The sequence below is a fragment of the Gopherus flavomarginatus genome, chromosome 1 (assembly GCF_025201925.1).
Source record: "Gopherus flavomarginatus isolate rGopFla2 chromosome 1, rGopFla2.mat.asm, whole genome shotgun sequence".
NCBI lineage: Eukaryota > Metazoa > Chordata > Testudines > Testudinidae > Gopherus > Gopherus flavomarginatus.
The window spans coordinates 323,968,037-323,988,624 of NC_066617.1; the positions used below are offsets into that span (position 1 = coordinate 323,968,037).

A 20,588-nucleotide genomic window follows, 5' to 3' on the forward strand; every position below is an offset into this window, starting at 1 on the left:
AGGCCTCCTGTGCTGAGACTCAGGGAGATTTCGGTGAAGAGGGAGAATTTTGTCCTGATATTTCAAAAACAGAAAGTTAGTCAAAAGGTAGTTAAGCAGAAGAAATCTAAAAAACTTTGTAAGTATGTGAATGTATGGAAGTTTTCTCTGTCTAAACTATGTCAAATAAAAAGATAAAATTGGACCTTTTATTTTCCTTCTTTAAGTGTGAGAAAATAATCTACCTTAAAAACATGCATGACCACCACCAAAAAATAAAGAATATATGAGAGTGGTTTGTGTATTATAAAGTTTGGTTATTAAGGCATGTGAGCTAAGGAAGCCTTTGCCGAACCACATCACCTCTGTGTCTGTTTACCCATTTATAAAAATGGAGATAATGTTTACCGACCTAACTCACACGGGAGTTGTGAGCATTCACTAGATAATGTCTCTATAGTGCTTTGAGCACACAGAATGACAAAGAACTCTAAGTATGTCATTATGGTGTGGATGAGCATGTTGGTTTAGCTGGTAATGTGCCTGATTTCTAGTGATTGCTTTATTAGGAAAGTGGAATTTATTATCTGATCATTTTCTTTCTGCTAACAGCTTCTCTCCTCATTCATCTCTAATGAGTCAATGTGCCACACCTGTGGAATTCAGAGATGACCCAGTGTTGTTGCTGAAAGCCCCAGGACTAAGCCCCGCCCTTCAGCTCAGGTCACCAGGAGAGTTCTTCCAAAGCTGTAGAAATACTCCAGGAACCAATTATTACCATTAAGACAACAGACTTGATACATCAATGAACCCTAAGGCGAAGAGATTCTGTTCCAGTTATCAGGATGGATTGAATGAGGAGAGGAGCTGCTAGCAGAAAGAAAACCATCAAGTAATAACTTTCTGGTTATGCAGCACAGCTTCTCTTCTTATTCATCAATAACGGCTGCTGGCGAGCAGCGAATCATAGAGGGGAGAGGATTGGGAAGAAGGAGCAGAGTTTTAAGCACTATTATAGTAGAACAATACGTAGAAATAAAGTGTTACTCCATATAAAGCCAGAGTTTTGTAATTTAAACAATTATTTGAGAACAAACCCAATAGCACCTTCCTACCTTAGAACAGTACTACAGAGAAATGGAAAGCTACTTTGAAATCTTTATTATGTGAAGCTCACACACTTTCTCCCCACAATACCACTAGGGTCCTTGTAGAGATACTCTTGATTCCTTCTCCATAAATAGTTTCCTAGATGTTTAGCATGCCAGCTGGGGAGGATTTTGACATCTTGCTGCAGCAAGTTGCGGCCCTAAGGCCCTGACATTTTGGATGGAATGATCTGAGCAGAGTACAATTGGTGTGTGTTTTCCATATGTTTGAGATATACTTTAATCATTTTCCAAAGGGTGCTAAGAATTAAAACAAATGATGGAAGAACTATTTCCCAGGAGTTGTGGAAAGAAGAATTTACCTTGAACAAAAAGATTTCTGGAACGAAGAGTATCAGAGGGTAGCCGTGTTAGTCTGGATCTGTAAAAGCAGCAAAGAATCCTGTGGCACCTTATAGACTAACAGAGGTTTTGGAGCATGAGCTTTCGTGGGTGAATACCCTAAGTGGAATACAGACAGATGCATGCATCTGAGGAAGTGGGTATTCACCCACGAAAGCTCATGCTCCAAAACCTCTGTTAGTCTATAAGGTGCCACAGGATTCTTTGCCGCTGGAACGAAGAGTAACTTTTTCCTCCTGACACCACCTATGTCAGTGTGCCTGACATAGATCAAGGAACTAATTCCAAAACCTGTCTGTATTCCACTTAGGGTTAATGTAACTGCTAGCTTCAATTCATACTAGTGCTTGTAAAAACTGCTTCATCAAAGCATTTAGTTCAATTTTGCAATAAAAATCAGAATCCAATAAATACTATTAAATCTGACTTATTGGCTACATACATATTATATTTGGAGATGCAGTCAGCTATCATTCAATAATGAGGTTCTGGCGGGGAGGGGCTGTCAGGGGGCAGCGGTGTGGAGAGGGGTCGGGGCAGTCAGGGGACAGAAAGCGGGGCGAGTTGGGTAGGGGGTGGAGACCTGGGGGGATAATTAGTGTGGGGGGTCTTGAGGGGGTGATCAGGAGACAAGGAGCAGGGGGGTTGATGAATTGCATGTTCTGAGGTGGGGGGGTGTTGGTTGGGGGGGGACAGCTGTTTTGGGAGGCACAGCCTCCCTACCTGGCCCCTGATACAATTTTGCAACCCCGATGTGCGGGGCCAGCTTTAGGAAGTGTGGCGCCTGATTCGAACAGTTTTGACAGGACCCCGGCAGGAATGACTTAAAAAAACCCACGTACAAAAACACGTGGGGCTTCCTCGCCGGGCAGCGCTCTAAGTCTTTGGTGGCACTTTGGTGGCAGGTTCTTCACTCGTTCCGGGTCCTCGGAGGCACTGAAGGACCCGCCGCCAAAGTGCTGCTGAAGACCTGGAGTGAATGAAGGATCTGCTGCCGAAGACCCGGTAGGAACTGGTTGTTAAGATTTTGGCAGCTCATCACTGCAATGCACCATTTCCAAAGGCATACAGCTTCTGCACACAGTGTTGGGGACCTTGTGCCCCTTTGCTTGTTTATGTAGTAAACCTTAGTGGTGTTGTCCAACATGACAAGGACATGATGAGAACGGAGAGCTGGTAAAAACATGCGCCATGCCTTTCACACTACCCCAAGTTCCAGGATGTTGATGTGCACCCTGGCTTCGCGAGTGGCCCAAGTGCCTTGTGTCATGTGATCTCCCTTGCGGGCGTCCCGGTCATCAAGTGACATGTCCGTTATGACTGTCACGCTTGGGAAAGACGGAAGGAAGGGCATTATAGAGCAAACTTGGCCTGTCCCCCACTGAATGGAAGAGACGACTTCTGGTGGAATGGCAAGAATGGTGTCCCTGGGTTGGTGCATGGGGAAGCAGACTCCCTGTAGCCATAGCTGTAGAAGGCGGAAGCACAGGCGAGCAAAGGCTATGATGTAAGTGCACACTGCCATGTGACCGAGGGAAAGGCAAGTTCTGGCTAGACTGAGGGACTGGTAGACACCAAGGTGATCATGTCTAGTAAGCTTTGGAACCTATCTTCTGGCAGATAAATGCGCGCTGAGGCTGTGTCGATGCGTGCTATGAATTCCAGGGACTGGGTAGGGTGCAAAGTCAATTTTTCAACATTGACGCTTACTCCTCGGAAGGAGAGGAGTAGAAGGAGCTGAGATGTCGAATCTTGAGCTTCCTTTCTGGACCATGCCACCAGCAGCCAGTTGTCTAGGTAAGGGAAGATGAAGACTTGACATCAGAGGTGAACCTCTACCACAGAGAAAACCTTTGTGAAGACTCGTGGGGTAGTGGTAAGTTTGAGCGGAAGAATCCTGTACTGGAAATGCTGAGGACCCACCATAAATCTCAGGAACCATCCGTGGGTTCTGTGAATGTCAATATGGAAGTAGGCATCTTGCATATCAAAAGCAATGAACCACATGACTTCTTCTAGTGATCCATGTGGAACTCCAGCTTGTGAATGGAACGTTGGAGGTGTCAGACATCCATGATTCGTCTTCATCACCCCTTCTTCTTGGGTACGAGAAAATAGTCGGAATAGAAGTCTGTGCCTGATAGGCTGCAGGGACTGGATCCACTGCTCTTCTCTGCAGGAGAGAGTCCATTTCTAGAGTAAGCATACTATCATGAAAGTGATCCTTGGGCCACGATTGGGGCAGAAGATGTGGAGATCACACCACAAAGGATGGTATAGCCATGTCAAATGACATCCAGGACCTACTTGTCCATTATTGCTCTCCATGCTGGCAGAAACAGTTTGAGATGAACCTCAAAAGGGGTGGCTGGAAAGAGAGTTGAGGTGCAAAGAGGCTAACTGCTCTCTAGTTGCACTCAGAAATATCACTTACATCAGGGGTAGGCAACCTATGGCACGGGTGCCGAAGGTGGCACGTGCGCTGATTTTCAGTGGCACTCACACTGCCTGGGTCCTGGCCACCAGTCTACGGGGCTCTGAATTTTAATTTAATTTTAAATGAAGCTTCTTAAACATTTTAAAAGCCTTATTTACTTTACATACAACAATAGTTTAGTTCTATATTATAGACTTATAAAAAGAGATCTTCTAAAAATGTTAAAATGTATTACTGGCACATGAAACCTTAAATTAGAGTGAATAAATGAAGACTCAGCACACCACTTCTGAAAGGTTGCCGACCCCTGACTTACATGAAGATTGAGTGTCTTGTGTGGAGGACAGCACCATTGGAACAGGCTGACAGCACAGGCACCGACTCCGTGGATGCTCCGGGGCTGGGGCACCCATCGGGAAAAAATGGTGGGTGCTGAGCACCCACCGGCACTCCTCTATCATCTGTCCTCCATCCCTAGTGCTCGCCCACGGGTAGGCCCTGTAGATCAGTGCCTCCCACTCCATCCCCGCACCTCCCACCCATCATGAACAGCTGTTTTTCAGAGTGCAAGGAGGCTAGGGCTGGGAAGAGGCGGGGTGTGGGTGGAGCCTTGGGAGAAGGGGTGGCATGGGGGCGGGGCCTGAGGCAGAGCCAGGGGTCAACAACCCCCTGGCAGTTTGAAAAGTCAGCACCTGTGGCAGACCTGTCTGCCAAAAATGTGCACACAAGATGTTTATGAAAGTTATTATGGATCTGGTATCAATTTCATTATTTTCTTGAGCGCTCATATCTAAGAGAGCCTTAACTTTGTCACTCCATAAGACAATCTCCAAGATACTGTCTTCTGATCTTGTTCAGTTTACCTCGGGCAAGATGAAATGCTTCAGGAGGTGTAAGGCCCTGTTTTGGGAGCAGCGTGGATAGCGAAGCCAGCTCCAACAAAATATCATTAAAAACTTCTAATGTTATTTGGTATTCCATGGTATTCAGCTTTTTGTTGCAGTATTTAGAAACTAGATCAGTATCTTTGTCTTGCTCAAAATATTCCAGAAGAGGATTATAGTTGCAAATAATTGCTCAAAGTGTCTAGATAACCAGCACACTACATTGAGTGGCCTGAAAGCCACTGACTCACATTCAGAAGCATCCACTCTTTCCTGAAATTTGCATTTTCTCCTGGATGACCAACAGAACACCATGTAGACACTTCTCATTAAGGTTTTGATATCTCTCATCAGCTTGACCTCTTTCCATGCATCGAAATCCCCAAGTCTTCCCGGTGTGCAATGCAATGTTGCTGGACTAAGTGTGGAATATCACGTTCCATGCCATTGAGTTTGCCCAACATCACGGAGGCACCATCAGATGTGATCACCACCATTTTCATTAGATCAAGTTGATGTTTTATAAAAAACTCTGATTGCAGACACTATTTAAACAGCATCACATTCTTGCAATCATAATAGTCCTCCAAACGAAGTTCTATAGTCTGCAGAATTTATGGATCTATATTTAAAGTAGAGTATCAAGTATATGTTAATGGATATATCAGTGCTTTCATCAACAGCTAGAGCAGGGGTCGGCAACCTCTGGCACGTGGCTCGCCAAGCTAAGCACCCTGGCGGGCTGGGCTAGTTTGTTTACCTGCCACGTTGGCAGGTTCAGCCAATCGCGGCTCCCACTGGCTGCGGTTCACCACTCTAGGCCAATGGGGGTGGCAGGAAACTGCGGCCAGCACAGCCCTTGCCCGCACCGCTGCCCATAGCCTCCATTGGCCTGGTACAGCGATCCGCAGCCAGTGGGAGCCGCAATTGGCCAAACCTGCCGACGCAGCAGGTAAACAAATTGGCCCAGCCCGCCAGAGTGCTTACCTGGTGAGCCACGTGCCAGAGGTTGCTGACCCCTGAGCTAGACTATGAAACATTTCCAATGCTATTCCATGCATGAGGTAATTTTGGACAATACAGTTGATAATTTCAAGAAATTCAAAAGCATAATTTTTACTTCTCCAGCTCGCTGGTATGTGCATATAATTTTCCATATGGTCATTAATATCCTGAAGAGAAAGCACTGAGCTGTTCATTTTCGTAGCCAATAACACACAGTCAATAAGTACTTTGAATTCTTCTGGGTTTGAGCGCTTGCGTTCAAGATTGATTTGTCTCCTCTGCTTTTCAGCTGGACCTTCAAGACTCATGCTAAGCAATTTGCTCCATAAGGAAGGGTTTTTGTTTAAGTCTGGTTACACCATCTATATGAGACTTACTTGACAGATGACACTTTACGAAATCCAACTTCCATACATCATTCCACATTCTTCCTGTTGAAAATTCTCCCAAAGTTCTGGCATCTTGACAATATACACAAACCACTCCATTGTCCTCATCATATGTGAATATTTCACGAAGTTTAACAAGCATTACATTATGTGACTTTGGTGTAACCATCTCTATAGTCTCATCCAGCCATCCAGATTTAAATGAAGTTCCTGTTCTTTTATGCTTTAGACCTCTAGACAGTGGCATTTTGGGATTGATTTTTCATCAGATTGGTTTATTTAAAATTAATACTTTTATTATATGGCTACTATTTCAATGCGCTTAATAGCTGACTCGACAAAAGGGCAAATGGGAGATCATTCGGATCAGGATACTGGAAGTTTGTGCACAGCAAAAAAACACGGCTAAAAACACGGGGAAATGGTAAAACATCACAAGTAAATGTATGAAGTCCAATGTCTTTGAAAGATTTTAATCACGAAAACAACACTTATCTTTGTTCATTTCTGGGAAATCTTTGCAGTTCCTTAGCAACTACGGCCAGGCATTTTGACTTATTAGCATGTACTTGAGTTTGTACCCAGCCAAATAAACAAGACTACAAGATGCGTGGGTCCCGACCATCAGCATTTCGAACGTGGAACGTTGATCATGTCGGGACGGTCGGGACCCTCACATCTCCTTGTAGTCTGTTCATTTGGCTGGGAACAAACTCAAGTATGTGCGAATACATCAAAATGCCTGGCTGTAGTTGGAACAATATCAAAAGTTGTCCGTAAATGATATTTTGGCATGGCTCCAATGTAGTATTTCATTTTTTGTGCGCGCGGTGTTTTGCCGTGTGTGCGGGGTTTAGGATTTGTGTGCACGAGCACAGCTTAGAGGGAACAGTGAATAGGGACCATCACTCGAAGAACTTCTTGTCTCTCTCACCAACAGAAATTCGTTCAATAAAAGGTGTTAACTCACCCTCCTTGTCTTTCAAAGATTAATGACTGAAATTTTCTGGTTGAGTTTTGTCTGGAAACCAAAATGGAACAAGACTAATGGAGAAATTCTTTTTTTTTGATGCCCATGCTAACTGTATGTCATGTAGGTCTGATTAAAGGAGGAGTCCCTGCTTCAAGAGGTCTGGTCTTTTCCAACAGTGCAATGGAGGGTCCTTGACTGTCTATCAAGTCCAACAGGACCATTCTGCAGCTGCCTGAAATCTGAGCCACTTTCCCTGGGGAAAGGCCCTTAAGCACAATTCCCATTACACTGCAGCCTAAAGTAGGGCTTCACAGGAATAATAGGCTACCGGGGGTGAGAAAGAGGTGGTGAGCTTGATACAAGACAACAGCGAGACTGTTGGTGTGCTGATACCACTGCCTATCATGTTGACCAATATTTGTCTAATTCTTTCCTTGCAATCCTCCTTCAGTGTGTATCCATCTGTCGTCTTTTGTCTTGTACTTAGATTGTAAGCTCTTTGGGATATGGATTGTCTTTTTTGTCCCATGCATGTACTGAGCCTAACACAACGGGGTCCTGGTCCATGACTAGAGCTTACCGGAGCTATAGTAATAAATAATAATAATACAGAACACTGTGAAAGAGGCTCTGCGTACTAGCAAAACCTCAAACACTTCTTCAAGGGGAGGGAAGGCAAGGTACGAGTTTAACCTCTGATTTTTATACCACTTGTTCATCATCACTACAAATTGCTATTATGAAGGGGATGATTGCTTTTGCCTTTTTTGGGATCCTGAGTCTCTGGAGTTTGCAAGATGTAGCCCCAAGCTTCATAAGAACCCCCCGTTCATAATGAGAGGAAGGGGAGCTGCATACAAACCCTGGTTCTTTTCCCAGGGAGCTGAGAACGCCCCTTCTCCCTCACCCCCTCACACTTTGGTATCATGAAAAGAGAAGGCAGCTTTGGATTCCTTCAGGAATTTTTTTCCCCTGACCCAGGGACTTACCCTCTGATCTGCTGGCCAGATGGTATCCTCCTCAGATTCTCTCCTCAAAATGCTCAGAAGGTCCCTATTGGAGTTGCGCTTCTCAGGAGAGTAGGTGCTGATCCAACTCTGAGCCCTATGCTCTGGCAGTGAGAGTACTGGCTGGCTGTGAACAGGCAGAGCCTAATTCACCCACTGTAGAGCCTGTGAAGGCTGCCCCACTTCGAGAATGCTGCTTAGATTTATTCCAGTATTTGCAGGACAGCTCTGCTATGCAGGAATTCAAAAGGGAGGTGCAGCAGCGGTGGATCTGGGTGGTTGAAACAAACATGCTGCCAAATACCTAATTCAGAGGAGGAGAAGGAAGAAAGATTGTAAATTGCTACTGCACAAAAACAAATAAAAATTAAAATTATAAATCAAAATGGTCAGGAAAAAGTGAACCACCAACTTGTACAGCTAGAGGCAGATCTGATAGTCTGAGCTGAAATGCAGGGCTTAGCCCAGGAGCTTCCAGCAACACTGGACCACCTCTGAATTTCACAGGTACAAGCATTAAGCATTAACCCGTTAGTGATGAATAAAAATAGAAGCTGTGCTTAGAACAGCGTTTACCTTCATATCTGAACACCTTGAGGAATCTTTAAAAAGTAGAGGAATGGGGAGTGGTGGGCAGGGGGCAGTACTGAGTTATTTTGGTGCACAGACCTGGAGGATGTAGGGAGGACAGCAGGAGTTGAGGAATTGGATTAGAACAGAAGAGGCATGGCATAGAATGATTGTGGCATAGAAGGGCAGAGGGGATGGTGAGCAGCATAGAAGAAGTATCAGTGTTTGTGCAAGTAGACATGGAAGGGTGGTGAGGGTAAGTAGGTGGCATGGAGGAAGAAGCAGCAATGTTTGTGTAGGGGAGCTGGGCTTTCCATAGCGGTCACTGAAGGAGAGCAGATGTTTTATGGGGAAAATGGTGTTTCTGTTGGGTGTGGAGAAGCAGGTTTGTGCTGAGACAAACCTCGAACATTATGCTACAGAGGATCTCCACTCTACCACTTATAAATAATTGCGAAGTAGAGAGCCAGATACTCATTAGGGACAGGAAACTGGGAAAAGGTGTGCAACAGCAGTATTAGTGAGTCAGTGGTGAGTCCTTTTACACCTCACCTATAGTTCCCTATAGTCCTCCTTTAAGCATCACAACAACAGGACTCCCAGTCCAACTTGCTAATGTTGGTCATAGCGGGTCTCTGCAGGTTTGCCAGAGCTGCTAGCTTAATTTTTCAAACAATCCTTACGCCTTCTTGCCAATAGGACATGGTGGGAGGAAGGCGGCTGACAAGGAAAAGCTGCAGTCAGACAGGTAGCCGTAGCCAGGGAGGCAGCTTCTCCCTCGAGTGAATCTTTGTGATTTGTTATGGGGAAATAAAGCTCTGACAAACCTCACTTGGAAATCTAGTTAAAAAGAAGAAAAAGTTTTAATATTGAGTCAAACACCTTATTTTATTTAATTTCCTATTATTTTCACATACTATAGAAAATTGGATGTACATACCAAGTGATTGTATGTACAACTGGAACTAAAATTAAAGTGGTCAGTAAAAATATGTATTCAACCCTGGAGGTGAAGGATATGTTCCAGACAAGTGAATTTGATTGTTTACATGTTATAAATAAATGAAGAAGATCTGGGCCCCTTTCATGATGTTACAGTTCTAGGTGATATCTTCCTCCAACAACTACCAAGAAAACACGTGTTCTACCTGCTTGAGGGTCTGATAATCCTTTCACAGCAGATGTCAGATTTTCCTATCAATCGATACATCAAAACTATGGCTGCCTTTTGACATCCTAACACTAGAGAAGTACAGAAAAGTTAAGGACATTAACTCTGTTGGAAATAGTGTCTTATAATTTACCTCTATTGCACCATGATGAGTCCAACAATATCTCTGGGATTCTAGATTCAACAGCTAAATACTGTAAATACATTCTAATGACTTCCCTGATAACCCAAGAAAGTGAGAAAAGCCAACAGTTTAATTTCAAACAAATATTCTATTCTACTTTATCAATACATCAGGTTCAAAATACGGGTTCACGACTAAATGTTGGCAGACCTTTAACTACACCATTGTGAGCAGTGCTGCTGTAATATACTGGTATAAAGGAGATCTTAATGGATAAAAATTGCACCATTCTTGTTCAGCTCTAAGGTTTTCTATTCCATAGAGTAAACGCTATTTATTAAACCTTTGTTTTTGCAATATAGATGTGCATTATTAAATACAATTAGGTACTGTATAAATGTTTACAATGTGAAAAGAGTAAAAAATCACTTAAATATGAAGTATATACAGTACTGTACATATGCATTTAGTAGCATTTTCGTTTTGTTAGCCTTTGTAACTTCTTTTGGATTACTAATAAGCCCTCAGTTTCCCTTGTGTCTTTCCCAGGAGCCTCAGTTCCTTCAGTACTCTTTTGTGAAGTTTTTGTTTCTGCAGCAGACTTAGGAGAATTATTTTTGAGTAAAAGGTGATCTGATGGATCACTGGATATTGCACTGGTGGATTCATCCACACAATCCATCTTCTTTTCTTCTGGCAAACTATACAAGAGCACTTGTGTGTTTATCATTGCAAGTTCTTCATCGGCAACCAAGTCATTCTCAGGAAGAGGGGCAGTTTCATTTGTCCTTTTAAAGGAGTTGATATGACCAGAGTTAGGATTTATTCTCTTCAGTGATTTGTTAAACTGGACACCAGAGCTTTTCGGTGGCTGAAAAGCCTTTTTCAAAGATGTTGAAACAAATAAATTGATTGGCGTCAATGGAGGAGGAGAAGGTATTTTACAGAGCAGGTCCAGAGCTTTTCTTTTTTTGCAGTTCTTGGGGGGTTCTTCACTATAAGAAGTATGTGGGGTCATTTGTTCTGAGCCTTGTGGAACAAGTTTCAGGTCACGCTTGCTGGCTGGCAAAGACCTCTGATATTTTATTTTGCTATTAGGAGAGGAAATCTAGTTAAAAAGAAGAAAAAGTTTTAATATTGAGTCAAACACCTTATTTTATTTAATTTCCTATTATTTTCACATACTATAGAAAATTGGACAAACAATACTGTGCCACCATTTATGTCTGAGCACATTAGTCAATCTTCTGGTGGCTAGCAATCCCAAGCTGAAGTTAGTAGAAAAAAGTTGTATGATTCCAGGGGGCTCCCTGTGTACATACATATTAAGGTAGAGAACAGTTTGGCACTGTATCGCAAATCTAAACTTCCCATATCTGAAACCTCTTCCATCAGATGATGAGGATTCATAAAATGTCTGACCAGCTATGAAAAGACAGGCTGACCTAATATATTCTAAATGACAAGAGGTTGAAAAAATAAGAGGTAGGGAAACAGGGAGACAGAAAAGGAAAATAGAGTATGTTGCTCTTGCACTGAAAGCTAGCTGGGAGCTGATCTTTAGTTTGTTTCAGAGAAAAGTTAGTTAGGAAGTGTAATAGATTTGATGAACAAAAGCATATCTTGAGACCACTTTATTTGACTTTTTGAATGTTATATGGAACATTTTAGGCTAGGGATTATACTCTATTCCCTGCAGGAGAGTTACCACAGCACTCCAGGAACTAAAAACAGTGGGAGGCAATTATTTCAGTCCCTGAGACTGTGAACAGTTCTAGAGAAGTACCACCCCCAGACTAGTTTGCATATACTGGTTCAAACAGCTATGTGAGGTCTAAGGAAACATTGATCTTACACCTCAATAAACTTACCAGACATTTATTTTCTGCATCAGATCCTGATTTCCAGGAAGGAGAATGGTGATCTAAGCCATACTCTTTAGGTAAATTATATGGTTGTGGGTCATTTATCTGAAGCAAATTCATCAGTTTGCGTTCTGCATCATTGCAAAAGCAATTTACATTCTACAAGACAGAAGAGAGAAAAATGTAAGGAGGTTGTGTTTTAAAATGTGTATAAAATATAACATCTGAGATTATGTTTACTACTGAAACAATAATGCTAAACTGATCTTTGTGAATATTACCATGCTTGTCTCCTGGCTAGTAATTCAAGTTACTAACTCAAACTGTGAATTTTTAAAAAAAGATTCCTGAAGCTCTTAGAGAACAATGTAAAATACTGTTAATCCTACTTAGTTACTATTAATGGGGGGAAAAAAGTTAAACTCCCTCCCCCACCTTGCCTAATAATCTAAAACAAAATAAATGCGCTTGTTTAGTATCAATTGACATAAAATAATTTCCTGTTCAATGTGAATTACAGATTTCTGGCATCCTGTGCCAAACTGTAGTTAATGTCAACTATTTCACGTACTATCAATGATTTTTCAAATATTTATATTATATTCTATATATACTAGCTATATGAAACAATAGCTTGGTAGAGCAATGACATAGTACAAAGTTTTGCTACTTGAAGAGTAATTCTAATTGTTCGTGTATATTTGTATAAATTTGAAAGAAAACTGAATAAATGAGAGAAAATGCATGCTTGTTGATTTCATATTCCACTTGACACAGTTCAGTTGGAAAACTGCAGTCACTGCAAAAATATTATGATAACAAACTGTTGTTAACAAAAGCAGCAAAGAATCCTGTGGCACCTTATAGACTAACAGACACTTTGGAGCATGAGCTTCCGTGGGTGAATACCCACTTCGTCGGATGCATGTTGTTAACAAATGGGCTCAACTGTACAAAGTAGTGTACTTCTCATACCTTTAACTTCAGCCAACTAACGTGGCAATGACTGGTTCCATCTAGAAAATTATTCTACTTTTCTTGGGCAGAGGATGATGACCCTGACAGTGCCCTTGACGATAGTAGTGAAAAGCCAAGAAAAATGAAGGAACTCCATGAGTGATATGGAGGCTCCTCGAGAATTAAATTAAACAATCCCCCTGCAAAAATCCCAATCAATCAAACTGAATATTATCAGTGTTACCATTGGTTGGTCAGAGTATTACCTGTGTTTATGGACTCTATACTGAATATAACTATACTATACTAATAACTATTGTATTAAAAAATCCATCACTTTACCTCTGTTGTGTTCTTCAGTTTATTAAATCTCTCTTGAAGATAGCGATCCTTTGGACTTGCCGAGAATATGGAAAGGTCTCCAGCAAATAATGTGGGAATTTCTGATTTGAATTCAGATCGCCACTGAAGATTGCTTGCAGAAATCAATGTAAAAGGGTTAATTATGTCTTCAATAGCAAGCTGCTTAAGGTCTGTCCAGATCTTGATGGCCACTAGATTATGATCTTCATCTGACAAATATACCAGAGTAGTGAAACCTAAAAAGTTTTAATTAAATTGAAATGATACATGCAGTTTGGACAGATATTTTCATAGAAAAAACACCTGCTCTACTATTACTTTTGGGTTGTTTTTCCAAAGTTCAAAGAAAGGAAGCCTTCAACTTGCAAAATGATTTTTATTTACTTAGGGCCAGATTCTGCTCTTAATTACACTAGTGTTAATCTGCTGTAATTCCACTGACTTCAGTAGAGTTACTGTACTCTATATTTGCACAGGCATAACATAGCAGAATTTTGCCTTTAATACCTTTCAAGTCAAATGTATCTGGGACTCAAATTAATATTTAAAATGTCTATGCTGTCTAGTGGGGTAAAGTGCCTTAGGTCATTTTAAAGAAAACCCAAAACATTGTAAATCCTTGTACCAGGTTAGTGCAAAAATTTGAAGGATACTTATAAATGATTAATATTTTTTTAAAAAGTTTCAAGTGCAACTTTTGTGTAGAAACAAAAATTAAGTCTGCAAAGTACTAGTTGACTAAACCAGGAGATGAAAGTAAAAGAACAATGAGAAATCTCTATTCAAAAATGAATAAAATACTTTACAATCTGCAAGCAGAATACTTCACAAACAACTTCTGGAGAAGATCCCTTAGTAGTTGTCTAATTAATTTCTATGCGAAAGAAAACACATCAAGCTTAGCAGAACAATTCAGGGCTTCAGAGATGAGAGTTGAAGATAATACCATTGCAAGCAACCTCTGAAGACAACCTTACAGCTTTTTTTGTTTTTAAGAGAAAAGGAAGAAAGCAGCAGCAGCAGGACTGGTGATAAAGCAATAAAAGGAAGAGTTGACAGCACAATATTCTGGAAGAAACTGGAGAGGGAAGACTTAAGAGATCAACTTCAGGTCACGGCATGGTATCAAGACATTGCTTGTTCTGGTAGATGATCTGTCCACTGACAAGTAAGATAAAGCCATTCTCATCCTGCTGTGCCTATCTGCAGCGTTTGATAGTGCTAATCACCAGATATTGAAATGTCCTTCCTCTATGCCCAAACCAAGGGGATTATGGGCAATTGTTCTTCCACTTCTGGAGTCCTTGCCTGTAGAGTCTCATAACACACAGTCCTCTCCTCCTTACTATTCAACATCTACACAAAGTCCTGGAGACAGCTGGTTAGATACCACAGGCTGAGATGCAGACAGTACTAGTACATCAACAACAAACAGCTCTACATTTCCTTTTGTCAAATATAAGCCAGCTCTATTTCCCAGACTTCTCAACGCCTAGTTGTAATCAACACTTGACTGAACCCAGGTAAGACTCATGTTGGCAGGGAGAGAGAAATGCTTCAAAGAACTTGCCTCAGCTATAACATCCCCACTCTCAAGGACATTTGACCTTAGACTAAAAGTTGGTCTGTAGCCTGGGGTTCTCCCTGATGGATTCAGTGCTACCAGATGTCTAAATAACCATGCCAACAAAAAAAATAAATGCTCATTTCTATCTGTAACTGTCCAAAAGATTGTGCTGCATGCTACTAGGAACAGAACTGCCACAAAGACCAAATATTTGTGACCTTCAGATTTGTTTACTGCTGTTTATATCTAGGAATGAAGCCAGACACCTTAAAAAGGTCTAACTGGTAGAAAACATAGCTGCTCATCTGCTTAGCAAGAAAGGTTGTCTTGAGTACATTACTCTTGTGTGCAATTCATTCTCTGCACTAGTTCATTACTGAATTGAGTCCAGTTCCAGGTCTTTGTTTTGATATTCAAAAGCCCTCTCTAGGATTTTCCCTAGTTACCAATAAGATCACCAGTCTCTCTGCAACCATCACCTCCAACAGCTAGGTTCCATTGGATCCATGCAACTGCTGATCAAGAGGGGAGCTCATGAGTATAGGAGACAGAAATTTCACAGTTATTAAACCTAGACACAGGGAATCACTCCTGCAATAGATGAGAATGACCAAACTTAAAAACAAAACTCATCTCCACTAAGTTCTTCCCCAACAAATAGTTAATCAAGATATTTTTCCTAAATGGCAGGGAATGAAGAAAGATTGTTGTTACTATTTCTAAAGTCACAGATAGCCCTCAGATACTATGGTGAAAGGTCCATATCAGCAGGTTTATCATAGTGGGGTCTACTACAGAACACCAAATCAGGAGGAGGAGGAGGAGGTGTATGAGGCATTTCTAGAGCAAACAACATAAATATCCAAAACATAAGACCTGGTAGTAATGGGGGACTAACTCCCAGACAGCTGTTGGAAAATGTAATATGGCAAACCACAAAATTTCCAGTATGTATTTGGGATAACTTTTTCTTTCAGAAAGTTGAGGCAGTAACAGGGGGACAGCCATTTTAGACTTCATTCTGACCAACAGAGAGGAATTGGTGGCAAATCTGAAGGTGGAAGGCAATTTGGATGAAAGTGATCATGAAATGATAGCTTTCATGTGTCTAAGGAGAAGGAATTAGGGCAGCAGAATAAGGACAATGGACTTCAATAAAGGACACTAAAACTGAGAAAACTAGTAGGTAATGTCCCATGGGGAAAAAATCTGAAGGATAAAGGAGTCCAGGAGAGCTGACACAATGTAAACTAATCCAATGCAAAGGAAAGAGAAAAAACAGTAAGAAGCCAATATCACTCCATCAGGAGCTCTTAAATGACCTGAAAAATCAAAAAGGAATCCTACCAAAAATGGAAACGTTCAAGAATTGCTAAGGAGATATAACAAAAGGATAGCACAAGCATATAGGGACAAAATCAGAAAGACTAAGGCACAAAGTGAGTCACACCAAGCAAGGACATAAAAGGCAGTAAGAAGAGGTTCTATAAATACATCAGGAAGCAAGATGAAAGAAAGAGTAGGCCCTCTACTTAACAGGGAAGAAGAAAAGACAGTTACCTTTTCCGTAACTGGTGTTCTTCGAGATATATTGCTCATGTCTATTTCATATTAGGTGTGTGTGCTTGCCACGTGCACCAGTGCCGGAAGTTTTTCCCTTAGCAGTATCCGTAGAGTGTATGGGGAGATTTTGGCAAACCAGTGAAGTGCCTGAAACCACAATTACTTATTGCTAAAAGCAGTCATGTCAGCAGGCAGTAAATATCAGATGACTGTACTGCTGGGGGAGGCCCCTGGGTATCAGCCCCCATGAGGGTAGGGGGTTTGGGATGGGCACTGTCTCCTCTACCCCAACCTCCAAGCGTGTTTCATGCACCAAGCCCAGAGCCGCTGGTGCAGTCAACTGTTGTTGTGAGGTGGTGGCAGACGAGCAGAGTGAAGACGGCATCGTCATCACTAGCATGGCCCATGCACTCCAATAAGGACACTGGGGAGGACACGGACCATGCTGTCAAGGCAGTGCCGTAGATGTCGATGCGGTCTCAGGTGCTCAGTTGTGCCAATGGAGTCTCAGTGAGGGACTAAACTGCTCTTCCATGCCAGAGGAATCCCCTACCACTGACCACGGTGGAGCCGTCAATGCCTGTGTCTGCCTGTTGACTGTCACCACCCAAGACCGGTGCTTGGAGTGGGAAGATCGGTGCCAGTGTCGGGGAGGGACTGGTGTGAGGGGAGGGAGAATTGGTATTGAGATGGGGAGGACTCCCATGGGGTAAACAACGGAGATCTGTGCAGAGAAGATGAATGGTGTTGGTAGCACAGAGACTGGTGCCTCCCTCAGATGATCCACGTCAAGATGGTGGGGACCACGAACACTGTGCTGGTGACCAAGGGTGAGCCCCAGAGGATCTGGGCTGCAATGCTGGAGGTCTGCGGCGCAGAGACAGAGTGCGCTGCCTTGGCTTGGGGAATCAGCAGTGCTCCATTGCCCCCTGGTGGGGTCTTAGCAGCTGGCTTGCCCTCGCATGGGAGCCTTTGCCACTTCCTGTGGTGCCTAAGGCGTGGGCCAAGGCCTCTGCTCTCTTAGTGCCAGGGGAGCTTGAGAATGAGTCGATGCTGCCATAAGTTTGGGTCCCCTACCGCTCCTGGGAGTTGGTGGTGGATCCTTTAAGGGGCTCAGGGCCCCGACCGGGGAGGCACGTCCACGTGGCTCCGGAGTTCCAGGCGGCCCGAACTGAGTCCTTTGCCCGATGTCCCATGGCCTTTCTTGCTCAGTGCTGGAGAACCATGTTTCTTAGTTTTCTTTCTGGGCACAGGCGATGGGGAGTGGTTCTGGATAGAGCCCAGTGCCAGGGGTGTGCTGCACACTGAGGCACTAGGAGTTGAGTCTTGGCAGGACAGCTTGGAAGCCAGACGGAGGGCAGCCTCCATAAAGAGAGCCCTCAAATGAATATCCCACACTCTGAGTCCTGGGTTGAAAATGTTTACAAATACGACACTTGTCCTTCACATGTGATTCCCCCAAGCACTTGAGGCAGTTGCTGTGGGGGTCACTTACAGGCATAGGTCTGTTATAGTCTGCGCAGAGCTTAAACCTCAGAGACAGGGCATGCCCGTCCTGGGGTGAAGTCCCTGCTGGGACTCTAACGTTAAGCGTAGTTAGAAGTTAACTACTTACAAGTCCCTAAGCTTGAACTCAGGAGAGATGAAGCCACTAGCCCTTACTATGCAAGGAAAGGCACTCCGACTAATCACTACAGGTGGTAAGAAGGAACTGAGAGGGTGTAGGGCCGGCAATGCCTTATATACCAAGGCATGAGCGCAACACTCAAGGGGGCTTGACAGTTGACGCTAATGATACCGCTAAGGCAAAATTCTCTGATGACCATGCATGTGGGTGCACACACACCTAGAATGGAATCGATATGAGCATGTACTCGAAGAAGAATATTTAGACAAGTTACATGTATTCAAGTTGCCAGTGCCTGATGAAATTCATCCTAGGGTACTTAAGGAACTAGCTGAAGTATTAATCAGCAATTATCTTTGAGAACTCCTGGAGGACAGGCGAAGTCCCAGAGGAACAGAGAAGGGCAAACATAGTACCTATCTTGAAAAAAGAGGATCTGGAGAATTATAGACCAGTCAGCCTAACTTGGATACTGGAAAAGATACTGGAACAACTTATTTCACAATCAATTTGTAAGGACTTGGAGGATAACATGGTTATAAGGAATAACAGGAACAAATTATACCAAACGAACTTAATTTCTTTCTTTGACAGAGTTACTGGCCTAGTGGATAGGGAGGAAGCTGTAGACCTGATATATCTTGACTTTAGTAAGGCTTTTGACAGTCCCACCTGACATTCTCAAAAGTAAACTAGGGAACTGTGGTCTAGATAAAATTACTGTAAGGTGGTTGCACAACTGGTTTAAAGACCATACTCAAACTAGTAGTTATCAATGGTTCACTGCCAAACTGGGAGGACTTATCTAATGGGGTCACAGAGGGGTCAGTACTTACTATTCAATATTTTTATTAATGACTTGGATAACGGAGTGGAGAGTATGCTTATAAAATTTGCAGATGATACCAAGCTGAGAGAGGTTGCAGGCACTTTGAAGAACAGGATTGGAATTCAAAACAACCTTGAAAAATTATAGAATTGGTCTGATATCAACAAAACGAAATTCAGTAAAGACAAGTACTTCAAGAAGGAAAACTCAAATGCACAGGTACACAATGGGAAACAAATGGCTAGGTGGCATAAGGCTGAAAAGGATGTGGGGGTTATAGTGGATCACAAATGGAATACGAAGCAACAATGTGATGCAGTTGCGAAAAAGGCTAATATAATTCCATGGTGTATTAACAGGAGAGCCGTATGTAAGAGATGAGAGATAACTGTCCTGCTTTACTCAGCATTGGTAAGACCTCAGCTGGAGTAACTGCAACCAGTTCTGGGTGCCACGCTTTAGGAAAGATGTGGGCAAATTAGAGAGTCCAGAGTAGAGCAACAAAAACCAACAGAAGATTTAGAAAACCTGACCTATAAGGAAAGGTTAATCTGGGCCTGTTTAATCTTGAGAAAAGAAGATGGGGGAAGGGAACCACAACACTCTTCAAATATATTAAGGGCTGTTACAAAGAGGACATGATCAATAGTCTTCCATGTCCACTGAAGGTAGGACAAGAAATAATGGGCTTAAATCTACGGTAAGGGAGATGTAGGTTAGATATAAATAAAAACTTTCTAGCTATGACTATATCTACACGATAAGGTAGGGTGTGAACCCCCTGTTCGCGTACAGATAATCATGCTAGCACTCATCGAGCTAGTGTGAGTTTAAATAGTAGTGCAGTTTCAGGAGCACTAGTAGTGGCAGCAGAGACATGGCTAAGCCATGCTAAGTACAAGCCCACCTGAAACTCGTGGCTATGTACTCAGCATGTCTCAGCACATACCCAGTAGTTTCAGAAGGGTTTATACATGGCACAGCTAAGCTCAGCTATTGTTACCTGTGCTAGCATGGCACATGGAGCCGCTCCAGGCCAACTGGGGCAGCAGGAAGTGGCAGCCAGCACATCCCTCAGCCCGCGCTGCTTCCCGCAGCCCCCATTGGCCTGGGACAGCAAACCACAGCCAGTGGGAGCTGCGATCAGCCGAACCTGCGGATGCGGCAGATAAACAAACCGGCCTGGCCCACCAGGGTACTTACTCTGGAAAGCCGCGTGCCAATGGTTGCTGACCCCTGATATAGCCTATAAGGGGAAGGGAATAGGCTTCCAAGGGATTTTATGGAATCCTCACAATTGGAGGCCTTTAAGAACAGGTTGGACAAATGCTAGTCAGGAATGGTCTAAGTTTACTTGGTCCTCCCTCAGCAGAGGTGGCTGGACTTGACAACCTCTCAAGGTCCCTTCCAGCCCTACATTTCTATGATTCTATGGTTTGGCCTGTTTAACCTAAACATTAGACAGTTATAAACCTGCAGGTACAATACCAAGATCAGCTAGGAAAGTTGCTAGATTTTTAATATGATCTGTTTAAACATGAAAAAATTTGGACACAATGCACAACATACCTGTTCTCTTGCTAACAGAAACTACAAATCCCACTAAATCCACTTCAGCACAGGCTGGTTGAAAAGATGGATCCAACAACATTCTGAATGGCAGAGCCTTCCTTGGAATATAAATCTGCAACAGCACCTCTTGCGAAGCCTGAAGAAATAGAACTTTAAATATTTATGCCATCGAGCTTATATTAATTGTTTATGCTG

General features: G+C 42.8%; 1 protein-coding gene across 3 annotated transcripts in view; it reads right to left on the reverse strand.

Annotated features, from left to right (window-relative positions):
- Window positions 1–7,780: 7,780 nt before the first annotated feature.
- Window positions 7,781–20,588, reverse strand: part of BRCA2 (BRCA2 DNA repair associated) — an 85,075-nt gene continuing 72,267 nt past the window's right edge. The window contains exons 24-28 of one of the 3 annotated variants that reach the window (XM_050937084.1): window positions 20,391–20,529; window positions 13,215–13,471; window positions 11,922–12,074; window positions 10,509–11,158; window positions 7,781–8,489 (exon numbers count right to left, since the gene is read on the reverse strand). In XM_050937084.1, the coding sequence (XP_050793041.1) occupies window positions 10,517–11,158; window positions 11,922–12,074; window positions 13,215–13,471; window positions 20,391–20,529 (1,191 nt within the window). In that variant the 3' untranslated portion in view covers window positions 7,781–8,489; window positions 10,509–10,516. Of the gene's footprint in view, window positions 8,490–10,357; window positions 11,159–11,921; window positions 12,075–13,214; window positions 13,472–16,362; window positions 16,513–20,390; window positions 20,530–20,588 lie in introns of those variants that run through there. The other 2 variants (XM_050937083.1, XM_050937085.1) reach the window with 2 other exon arrangements.